General features: G+C 47.1%; 1 protein-coding gene across 2 annotated transcripts in view; it reads left to right on the top strand.

The window, feature by feature from the left end:
* NEDD9 (neural precursor cell expressed, developmentally down-regulated 9) overlaps positions 1 to 11,736 on the top strand; it is a 182,126-nt gene extending 170,390 nt beyond the window's left edge. For both annotated transcript variants that reach the window (XM_042985723.1, XM_007073106.3), the window contains 5 exons: positions 4,240 to 4,341; positions 5,072 to 5,173; positions 6,118 to 7,353; positions 8,685 to 8,774; positions 10,844 to 11,736. In XM_042985723.1, the coding sequence (XP_042841657.1) occupies positions 4,240 to 4,341; positions 5,072 to 5,173; positions 6,118 to 7,353; positions 8,685 to 8,774; positions 10,844 to 11,353 (2,040 nt within the window). In that variant the 3' untranslated portion in view covers positions 11,354 to 11,736. The remainder of the gene's footprint in view (positions 1 to 4,239; positions 4,342 to 5,071; positions 5,174 to 6,117; positions 7,354 to 8,684; positions 8,775 to 10,843) is intronic.
* The last annotated feature ends 378 nt before the right edge of the window (positions 11,737 to 12,114 follow it).

Genomic DNA, 12,114 nt, shown 5'->3' on the forward strand with positions numbered 1-12,114 from the left:
TGAGTCCCACTCATCCTCGAGCTGACTCACCTGGACACCAACCTTATCCCATACAGGCAGACCTTGTTTTCTGCCCTGGCCAGTTCCACACCATCTTGCTTAAGAAAAGCCTTGAGTTTTCCTGTAGTTTGTTAATATCTTCAGCCAATGCATTTATCCAAGGCCTGCTGTAGTCAAGGCCCTGTACTAGGCCCTGCAGTCTCCACCGTGCTGAGAGAGGAAATGAGGTGCCATGAAACAGACCATGAGTGATAAGTACCATTAGGAGAGGCATGGATAACATGCTTGGGGAGTTCTCAGGAGGGAGGTATTATGTCCGTCTGGAAAGCCCTGATGGGAGAGGCACTCAGCTTAGCCTTGAAGGTTGAATGAAATTTGAACATGAGGAAAGGAAGGAGAACACCTGGCACGAAGATACAGCGTGGGTGAAGGCACAGAGGTTCGACACGCAGGGCACGTGTACGAAACGGTGTGGTTCTGTCTTGCCGAGCCATGGAGTCCGTGAAGAGCTTTTTGGGCCCTGCGCTCAGAGGCTTTCAAGATATTAAAGGGAGGATGGCAGAAATACACAGATGAAGGCAAGAGCGGCCCCCTGGGGGCCAGAGATATGTTTAGCTTGGCCAAGACGCCGCTTGAAATATTTGAGCCAATTCTGGAAATCGGATTTCACGTTAAAAAAAATAATAATAATCCAGATTTCCGGCTTCTCCTGAAAATTCGAGAGACTCGGCAACGTGGGGTGCATTTTTTCAGGGTGGCGGTTGGCGGGAGCCAAGCAATGGCCGCTTTCCATCCGGAGGGCGTGAGTTCTGTCTCCCCAGCACAGAATCCCAGCCTGTTTCTTCCTTCACCGCACCTGCTCAGCCCCGCAGGTATCTAAGTGTGAGGCCCTCGTTGGCTACAGGGATAGTAATAAGCCCACGCCAAAGGCTGTCAGGTGTGAGTGGCGCTGCCCAAGGACCCCTCTTCCAGCTCTCTGACTCACACGTGCTGGTTGTTAGTGTTCCCTGGCCCTTGCTGCCACCCCAAACACAGGCTCCTCTGCTCTAAAACGTCAGCATGCGTGGCTCTCAAAATTATGAGACCTGGAGGTACTTACAGCATCTCTGAAAGCAGCTCTTGGAGCCCAGGATCTGATGCTGAAAACGGTGTGAATCCAACGGGTCAAAGTGTGGGGTGGGGTGTGCCCTGTGTTTGCTTGTTTTTATGCAAAGCACATTCATTGGAGAGTGAACCTAACCCCAGTCCCTGGACTTTGGATACCACCCTGCTAGGACCCGGCCTGGGAGATTTATTAAACGGGCTATTCCTTTCCTAACTGTCTACATCTGCCCCTTCTTCTCTGCCTCAGAACTCTTCTCAAAGCGTCCACCTTCAGACTCTTCAGTTAGTTGACAAGAACGGAGTACTAACAGCTGAGAAGCTGTCAGATTCCTCATGGGACAGAAAATTCGTAGTTGGGAAATGCAAATCCTCTGCCAAGGTCATCGGGAAAGGGGTGGCAGTAGCCATTGTCAGAGAGCCCCAGAATTCCCCTTTTTAGCCCCGTTTGCATCAACTCTAAGGAACTAAGGGGTCGATTGGGTAGCTCCTGAGGCTAAGCCCTTGTAACTAGAGATAAATGTGCAGAATAAAAGGAATGCACAAAAGAAAAACTGACGGAGGAAAAAAAGGAAACGAAAAGCCTGACTTAATTTCATTGAGGAAAATAGTTTTGATGTGCCCTTTGTGCCCATTGTCCATCAAAGCCTTGCTGTGCAAATGCCCAGGAGTGTGCCTCCGAAATTCACATCCTCTTAGCTAGACCTTGGTGTTCCTCCTAGGCTGAGGTTCAGTAATTCTGGGGCCCTAGAAAGGTTGTTTTTTTTTTTTTTTTTTTTTTTTTTTTTGTACTGTGTCAAGCGGGAAGAAAAGGTCTTATGACCACAAAACTGGATACTTTGTAAGGTACAGAACAGTCAGCACTTTCCTCCGAGGAGAGAACACACAATTGGCATCAAAGTCGCCCAAGCAACGGGTTGAGGAGGACAGTGTCCAAAAGTAGAAGACTTCCAGCTCCTCGTTCCTGCAGACGTCACAGAGTGGGTCGCGGTATGCCGTGGATGTGTCCGACCAGATGCAGAACGCGGGTCCCATTTAAAGGCTATTTGTGGACCGGTGTGAATTAGATGGTACCATGGGGAATGCTGGAATGGGGGGAGAGATTGTATTTTGTTGGCTTCTTCCCCCTGTGGTTTTCACCATCTGTTTCTTTTAATGCATAAACAAGGCAAATGACTGGTTTGGAATGCAAAGTTTTTAAAAACCAGATGACCACAGGCATCCTCTAAATGAGAAAGAGAGAGCGAGTTGAGGTTCTGTGACATTTGTCAGGAAGTGAGATGTTAAATACCGGGAAGCACTAATGCTCACTGCCAGGGAAAATCCACAGAGGCAAGGAAAAGCTTTGTCTATGACCCTGCCTTTCCGACGTCTTGCCATACGTTTACATTTCGCCCGGGACTATTTTCAGACACCGGCACCACCCCCCCTCTATCTCCCAGCTCCCCCTTCCCATCTTTAAACTAAAGATGGAACCACTCAGCTGGCCTTCAGCATAACCAGCCTTGGTTTTCCATTAGCATTATTACTATCTTGGCAACCTTGGGCAGAATCCACTCTGAGCAACTTTCAGACTGAACAAAAGCTGTGTTGTTGCACAGGTTCTATTACAAAGCCAAAATAGAGAGCTATAAATAGAGAGGCTGATGAGATAGACTCCAAGAAGATACTTCATTTCTCTCCTGGACAATAGTGAGTGGGGGGGGAAAATTATCTAAGGGCACTAGGAACACAGTGTGTTTTTCTTGAGCAAAGGGCATGCCGCTTTTAAAAGGAAGATTTGCTATGCACAATACAGTGGCCACTCTATAAATGGTTCTGTATGCTCCATGCCAACAAGCCTTAAAGCAATAGATTCCTTTTTTAAAACCCAAGGCGGCGGAGAGATTTGATGGGATGGTGACTGTGTACTAATCCCCTTTACCTTCATCTCGAGCAGTAATCAACTGCAAACACCGGGATTTAAGCGTCTTAGAGCTCCCCCGGGGAGAAGGGTATTGATGCATTTGGCTGAGTTCCACCCACTTCAGCATAAGATGAACGTGAGCATTTTTCACATAGTTTTGTAGGCAGCCTGACGCCAGAAATGTTCACATTAGAGAAAGGATAAAAGATGATGGTTTCTTAGGGAAGAACCAACTCATCCTAATTTACAAAATGTTCTAAAAAAACCATCATGGGTGATGCTAAGGTGGGCGCTATTAGTCATTCGGGGGTGGGGGGGGCGCGGTTAGGCAGAAACAAGACCCTGGTAATTTAGAAGCCCTTGGGGGACTAAATAGGCTTCCAAATGAGTTGAAGTTCAAAAATAATTTCTCTACCCTTGCTTAGGACACAAGGAAGGCTGTAGATACGAAAATCCCAGCCTGTCGGGTGAGATTCCTTTCACTGGCATTGGTTCCAGATGCCACAGTTGTGATGAGTGTGTTTGACTTCCCACATCCCTTGGACATAGGTACTGTCTGGGATGGCTGCTTCCCTGGTGGAAACAAGAAAATGATTAGACACATGACCTCTGTTCCGGGTGGCTCACAGGTCCATCTGTCATTTGTTCCAAAGGTTAGATTGAAAGTTCCTGGAGGCTTCTGAGAGCACCACTGTCTGAGCGTTACTTTCATAAAAGTGCTCTAGTGACCTATGGAATTTTAGTTATAATAATAATAATGTCACATGAAGAGGCATCCTGGGGAAGGTATGAGAGGAATTTTAAGTAGCTGAACTCTCTATTTGCATTATTCACTTTACAAATAGTTTCAGAGCCTTTAAAAAAAAAAAAGTGCACCTTTTTTTTCCATTATCTGTGGTTTTGGTGCTCCAAAGGGATGATCTAGGACCTTCATAATTTAAAAATGATTCTCCCTTAAGTTGCATCCTGGGAATTGAGACTTTGACCTACTTTGAGATGATTTGTCACCATGAGGAAGAGGGTTGGAGCTATTTCAGGGATTTGTTCTTTGCTGGGATACAAGAGGGGATTTATAAGTGTTCTGACTTGATGTCTCCTTGTCTCCCTCCTTTTCTGTCTTCCCTTCTTTGTTTATGGGGGAGAGGTGAGGGAGGAGTGCCTGGTTAAGAGGCTAAGAGATATAGTAGGACGGGGGCTTGGAAGTTTACACCTCTGTGTCTTCTTGCCCACAGGTGATAACCCCCGTGAGAACAGGACAAGGCTACGTGTATGAGTACCCGTCCAGATACCAAAAGGATATCTACGACATCCCTCCTTCCCACACCACTCAAGGGGTATGTACCAGGGCCATGGTCACCAGCAGAGGGGACCACTTCAGGGTGGTATTCCTTCAAAGCTACAGAACAAAGGGAAGTTCACAGATTAGGTGTGTTTCACGTGAAGAATTATTAAGTTCACCCATCCAGAAGCCATTTTAGCCAATGTTATGTAAATTATGTTTTCTGGGGGCGCCGGGGTGGCTCAGTCATTTAAGCATCTGACTTCCGCTCAGGTCATGATCTCACAGTTCGTGAGTTCAAGCCCCACGTCGGGTTCTGTGCGGACAGCTCAGAGCCTGGAGCCTGCTCTGGGATTCTATGTATCCCTTTCTCTCTGCCCCTCCCCTGCTCACATTCTTGTCTCTCTCTCTTTCTCAAAAATAAACATTAAAAAAAATTTTTTAATAAATTATGTTTTCTGGATTTGCTTTATCAGGAAATCCTGATAGGCTTTTACTTGACAAAGCTCCTATTGCTTATCATTTTGTTTCAGGAAGTGTAAATTTTAAACCACAGTTGAAAGTACAGTGTCAATATTTCACGTAATGTCATTTTTATATGCAGTCTGGGTCGAAAATTATGAAATATAAAAAGCAAAATTCCATCAAGCTCTTATGTAGAATGCAGTTAAAGAGCCAAGGTATACATAACCTGGCAAATAAATCCATAAGGAAAGGCTCAGTAGTGTAAAAAATGACAAGTATGCGACATTTCTGTTCTGGGTAACTCAAGTGTTTCTCTTCAGGTATATGACATCCCTCCATCATCAGTCAAAGTCCCTGTGTTTTCAGTTCCAGTGGGAGAAATAAAACCTCAAGGAGTCTATGACATCCCTCCTACAAAAGGGGTAAGTGACAGAGCAGCCCAAAAGGGGTGTGTGTGTGTTTATTGGAATAAAACAAGAAGGGCAAACCAAAGGGGAAAAACTAGTCTTTCTGAGAGAGTGAACGAGAGGAAAGAAAGGCGATAGTTAAAGATGAGTCTAAGGATTCCAGGGGCACGCGGCTGGCTTAGTTGGTAGAACACCTGACTCTTGATCTCGTGAGTTCGAGCCCCGTGCTGGACATAGAGATTATTTAAAAAAAAAAAAAAAAAAAAAAAAAAGTGAAAGGAAAAAAACACCTCAAAGATAAGTCTAAGGATTCCATATTTAGGGGACTGTGCTAAAAACGAGGTAGTCCGTAAAGGAGAGCCAGTAAGAAGGTACGATAATTCAGTTTGGCAAGCAACTAACACATCTCATATTTATGGAAAGTGTTACAGCTTCCTCGGCCCATAGACAGGGGTCAGTGTGTTTGATGCACTCTGTTATCTGCTGGGGTATGCCTAACAGGAAGTACAGATAAGGGAACTGTGTGTCAGAACATTTAAGCAACTTACGCAGCATTTCACAGCCGACAGGTCCAGGGAGAGACCTTGGGTCTCCCGACACCCAGTCCTGTGTGTTAACACGTAGTCTGCTGCCCAGCCTGGCTCAGCCGAGGAAGGAGGCCCAGGAGGTGGTCAGAAACGCGGGACTGGGACCCAGGGAGGGCAACTCAGCCAGGCTCACAACTCACACACAGGCGGCACAGAGGCCACGGGGCGGGACGATCCTGTCAAAGGATGAGGGACGAACAGAGCCGAGCAGAGCCTTGGGAAACACTGGCCGTCAAGTGGGTAGAAGGTGAAAAACAAGGAGCCAGAGAGGCGGCCTGAGAATTCTAGCCTCATTTTAATGTCCTTTTCCATTTCTGCATGTTCATATGCGCAAGCGAACAAATACCAGCTCCTGCTTCCTTTACTTTTCAGGTATATGCCATTTCACCCGCTACTTGCCGAGACGAGGCAGGGCTGAGGGAAAAAGAGTATGATTTCCCCCCTCCGGTGAGGCAATCGGGAAGGCTGGACGTCAGACCAGAGGGCGTTTATGACATCCCCCCAGCCAGCACCAAGCCAGTGGGGAAGGACCTTCGCATAAAATATAACTGTGATGCTCCGGGAGCCGCTGAACTGGCCACACGAAGACACCAAAGCGTTTCGGTGAACCACCCACAGCTGGGACAGTCACTGGGCGCCCAGAACGATGCATATGATGTCCCCCGAGGGGTTCAGTTTCTGGAGCCAGCGGCAGAAAGCGGTGAGAAAGCAAACCCCGAAGAAAGAGACGGCGTGTACGACGTCCCTCTGCACAACCCACCAGATGTCAAAGCCTCGCAGGACGTGGTGGACAGTATCAACCGGTTATCTTTCTCCAGCACGGGCAGCACCAGGAGTAACATGTCCACGTCTTCAACCACCTCCAAGGACTCCTCGCTGTCAGCCTCCCCGTCTCAGGACAAAAGGCTCTTACTGGATCCAGACACAGCCATCGAGAGACTTCACCGGCTCCAGCAGACCCTGGAGACGGGCGTCGCCAGCCTCATGGCGCTGGTCACCACAGACTGGCGGTGTTACGGATACATGGAACGACACGTCAACGAGATCCGCACCGCGGTGGACAAGGTGGAGCTGTTCGTGAGGGACTACCTCCATTTTGCCAAGGGAGCTGTAGCAAACGCTTCCTGCCTCCCCGAACTCGTCCTCCATAACAAAATGAAGCGGGAGCTCCAAAGAGTGGAAGACTCCCACCAGATTCTGAGCCAGACCAGCCATGACTTAAACGAGCACAGCTGGTCCCTGAACATTCTGGCCATCAACAAGCCCCAGAACAAGTGCGATGATCTGGACCGGTTTGTGATGGTGGCGAAGACAGTGCCCGACGATGCCAAGCAGCTCACCACAACCATCAACACCAACGCGGAGGCCCTCTTTAGACCAGGCGCGGGCAGCTCGCACGTGAAGAGTGGGTCTGGGAACATCATGAACTCCGCTGAGTACCCACACGCTGCGTCCCAGATGCAGCTGCTGCATCCCGGGGACCACAAGGCCCAAGCCCTCACCAAGCCATTGCCCCCGAGCCTAGGCAAGGACCAGCCTCCTGACTGTAGCAGCAGCGATGGGTCTGAAAGGAGCTGGATGGATGATTATGATTACGTCCACCTACAGGTAAGGAAACCAGACCCATAAAAGCACCTATACTCGTGTCCAGAGAGCCTGGGATTGATACCTGTACGACTGGTAGGCTGGACTGCCGGAGGGGAGAACATGATTACTGGTTCACAAACAAAATTAGTAGTTCACAGATGGAGGCGATATCGTACTGTTGGGAGAACACTGGCCGGAGAGTCCTGAGTCCCCGGCTCTAGACCTTTCCCCAACACTAACTAAGTGTGATTGACTTCTCAAACCTCCCAGGGTTGTAATTTCTTCATTTGCAACATGAGTGAAGCACAGAGTTGGAGTGATCCATTGATATGCCTCAGGCAAGCAGAAAGAGACTCCCCAAGTAGGAGAGTGGGCCCCCAGATGATCATATCCTCTCCACTTCTGTTGGCGTTCTGTCATATAGTTCTGCGTGGTATTTTATTTGAAAAAGGAGAGAGGCACCGTTAAGGAAAAAAAAATGCAAACCTCTATACTAAAGCATGTCTAAGGTCCCTTCAGCTCTATAATGTGTGTGTGTGTGTGTGTGTTTAATTACTTACAGAAAAACTTAACCCGACCTCAGGCTTACCTTAAGGAACACTGGGCATTTGTCAAATGACGTAGAACTTAACCAGCACATGGGAAGCTGGACAGGCACAGTTGGCCTCCTGCAAGTGGGAAATTCTACGAAGCTGACCTGGGATCCCTTTCACTTTGGGGAATTCAGACATTCTACCAGGGCCCATTATTTAGAATTTGGTGTGCTGTCTTATTTCACTTGACTGAGAGGCATGGATTATCCTGAGAACTGACGAACTACTACAATTCCCTTGGGTGCAAGACACTGGGGAAGGGAGAGAGCTGAGCCCGCCCTCCCTCCCCCATCTCCCAGTGCTAAGGAAAGGTGTGGAGAGAGAGTAGATGGGGGCGTTCACCATTCATATGGCGGGTTGTCCAGCTCTGTCTGTTGGAAATACCGACTTGGTGTAGAGTCATAGATGATTCAATGAAACCAGGAGCGCAGTGTGGATCCCATTAGAACGCTGAGAAACAGTGTTGCTTAAGGAGGTTTGAAGGGGATTGTGGGTCTCCAAGAATGGTGAAGTGGAGCAGAGATGGTGGCCTCTCACATGGACACAGACTTTACTTTTCAGCCTTGACCTCTATGGTGACTCTGGAAGTCTGGCAGAGAAGCACACCAGGGCCTGGGGTTCACAGGGCCTAACTGGGCCTGTGGGAAATCGCCAAGGCATTGGAAAATGAAAGGGTGTTTACACGTTTGTCAATGAAATTGTTAGCATAAGTGAATCAGAGGGGTGATGTAATGTTTTCTTTGTGTTGGAAAATAATAGGGCAAGGAGGAGTTTGAGAGGCAACAGAAAGAGCTGCTGGAAAAGGAAAATATCATCAAACAGAACAAGATGCAGCTGGAACATCATCAGGTAAGTTCACTCAGAACAAAACCTACTGGGTATTGAAAAGATTTCCCACTTAATAAGGAAGGTGTTACTTCAAAAGATTATGGTTTTGATCCTTCCAGCCTACTTTGGCATAAATAGGCTCTAAGGCATATAATAGGGTATAAGAACAAAGAGAAAGTTTATAGCGTTGGTAATCCAGCTGGTGTTCCTGGATTATGTCCAAACAGCCATTTTTTTCTGGGCTAATTCTGTATATCTAACATATTAGGACTCTTTGGGTTAAAGCTGTTGGTCTCAAGGAGCAGGACCCACTCAAGCCAGCCCAAGCAAACAGGTTTTATAGTAGGGGAATGCAAGAACAGAAAATGCAGATACAGCCAGGTCTGATGAGAGCTAGGACTATAAATTCTCTCTCCTCCTGTACTTCCTTTGCTTTTCTCTAAATCTGCTTCCTTCTCTATTTTCTAGCAGTTTCCTTTGCTTACCTATTCATTTGTCGCCCCTCTAACTTTACAGAACCCATAAATGGCCACTCAAAGTCCTTTCTACAGATGGCTTTTCGTCTCAGCTTCCTCAGCTGATGGTTTCCTACTGTGGTTCATCAAATTCCTCGAAAAAAAAAAAAAGAGCCTAATTGGGTCATCTCTATCTCTCTCTCTCCTACAACTCAAGCCTATGGCTTGGCTGTTTGTTCTTGGTCCAATCGAAGAGAACGAGGGCAGGATCAAATGTTTTCAAATGACATGCAAGCTCTTAAACAAGGGATTTGGGCAGGGCAGTTTCACTCAACAGTTGGGCATGAGTGGGGCTGATAATGATGGGTATTGCTAGTAACTGGGCACAAAAATAAAAAGCAATGGATTGAGGACTTATAAGCCTTTTAAATTGAAACGAAATGGCATGCAGAGACATGTCCTTGCTTTCGGACCAGCCAACTATGTGACCTCAGGCACGTCACTTAACCTCCGTGAACTTCAGTTACTTACGTATAAAATGAGAAGATACCCCCAGCTCTCCATCTAATAAGATGATACATTTATGAACATATTTGCAACAGCATAAACGAGATAACTTCAAACATCACGTTGTACCTGGTTATATCCACTTTGGCATTTGGCCAAGTAGGACAGCAGGGCTTTGGGGAACTTGTTGAAACCATAGCAATTCCTAAGAGGAAAGCAGAGTCGGTTGAAAAGTAAAGCTCATTGTGCATTTCTTGTGGGGGAAGCTGGACGAGGCTATCCCTACTCTGACTGAGCCCCACCTTGGAGCAGATCACTGAGTCCTAAGCTAAGGTCACAAATAGTCCTCACCTGCAAAAGAAGGGTCTTTCCTGAGATTTGGTAGAATAGCATGAAATTATTATCACTGCAGCTTAAATAATACACCAGCTGGACGCAGGAAGGGAAGAAAAAAGCTAACGCTCATTGAGTCTGTGTGTGAGGAGCTTTTCTTTCAACAGCTCTGAGCAGCTAAATGGTATGATGCACAATTATTCAGATTCCCATAGAGACGCTCTTCTCCACAATGTACATGTATTTACGTGCATTAGTCTCTCCTGTAGTGCTGGATAATAACATTCACGGATCTTGACTGAAAGAGTAGGAGAAATGGAAAGGGGTCACAGACTGTCATTTATCTAAGAGTCTGGAAGGGACAGAGTCAAGGCTTTCCCAGAGAAGGAACCAACTCTCAGTTTCCCTCGCCACCACTCAACGTTCAATAAACATTTACACAGAGGCTACAATAAACCAAACACCATTCTAAGCACTCTGTAAACCTTAACTCATTTAACCTTCATAAAGGTGCAGGTAACAGAGCTGAGTCTAAGGGCGAGCTGCCTTCCAGCCTTAGGGCAGAAGAGACCAATGCGCAGTCACAGGGGCCTGAGCTGGCCGATCCCTTAGGGATCCTCTACGTTTCACACTTTAGGAAAGTCAGACAACCTGACCAAGGCCTCCCATCTAATGAGCACTTGACCCTTGTTGGGGATTAAAATCCCTGTCCTTGAACTCCAAGCCCCGGGGTTCATTTCCGGCACAGCACACTTGCCTTACCCTTCAGGAAATCTGCTTTTTGCTTCCTTGCAGCTAAGTCAGTTCCAGCTGCTGGAACAGGAAATTACCAAGCCCGTGGAGAACGACATCTCCAAGTGGAAGCCCTCTCAGAGCCTCCCGACCACAAACAGCAGCGTGGGCTCTCAGGATAGGCAGCTGCTCTACTTCTACTATGACCAGTGTGAGACCCATTACATCTCCCTCCTCAATGCCATCGACGCCCTCTTCAGCTGTGTCAGCTCCGCGCAGCCCCCGCGCATCTTCGTGGCCCACAGCAAGTTTGTCATCCTGAGCGCACACAAACTGGTGTTCATTGGGGACACGCTGACGAGGCAGGTGGCCACCCAGGACATTCGCCACAAAGTGATGAACTCCAGCAACCAGCTCTGCGAACAGCTCAAGACTATAGTGATGGCGACCAAGATGGCCGCCCTCCATTACCCCAGCACCACGGCCCTGCAGGAGATGGTGCACCATGTGACAGACCTGTCCAGGAACGCCCAGCTCTTCAAGCGCTCTTTGCTGGAGATGGCAACCTTCTGAGAAGGGCAGGAAGAAGGGGGGAGCTGAGCGCGCCACCAAGGAAAACTGGAAATGCTATCTGGTTTTTGTAAATGTTATCTATTTTTGTAGATAATTTTATATGAAAATGAAATATTTTAACATTTGATGGGGTTAGATGACATTCAGAAATTCAGGGAGCTCGAGGGGGAATTTTTTTTTTTTTCCTGTGTGGTTCTTATGTAAACACATAAGCATCTAAGGCATCAGCTGTACAGAAACGTGTCCATGTGCGTGTGTATGCCTGTGTATGCACGTTCGTTTGTAGACGTCTGTCCGAGACATTCCATTAGAAAACATGAATTAAGAAGCACCTTAGTAACCACCTCCTAATGCTGCATTTTTTTCCTTTTTTTTCTTTTTTTTTTTTTTTAGAAAACATACCAGCTAGTTGTAATATTGCTATATGTATACTAGCAATTATCCTGAGCCTGTCACTTCCAAGTCTGGGAAGCACGTATACATGCAAATGTTCACCTTCCAATAATGAGGCATGATGTGACTTGTTCTTGTTTTGAGGCCCCTTTCAAAGTTGACCTTCTCGGGCACATTGTGGCAAAATGCCGCACTTCTGAGGGAGGAAGCCCTGTTAGAAGTTTCAGGAAGTGTATGTTGATTCAAGCACCGATATTTTAGAAGTATTTCAAGGCCATATCCCCAGTTGGGGCTGGGTTGTTTCAAAACAGAGAGGACATCACAATAAAAGGAGAGCACATGTTTCCCCGGGGCTTTTTGATCATCTG

The sequence above is a fragment of the Panthera tigris genome, chromosome B2, assembly GCF_018350195.1.
Source record: "Panthera tigris isolate Pti1 chromosome B2, P.tigris_Pti1_mat1.1, whole genome shotgun sequence".
In the NCBI taxonomy this organism is placed as follows: domain Eukaryota; kingdom Metazoa; phylum Chordata; class Mammalia; order Carnivora; family Felidae; genus Panthera; species Panthera tigris.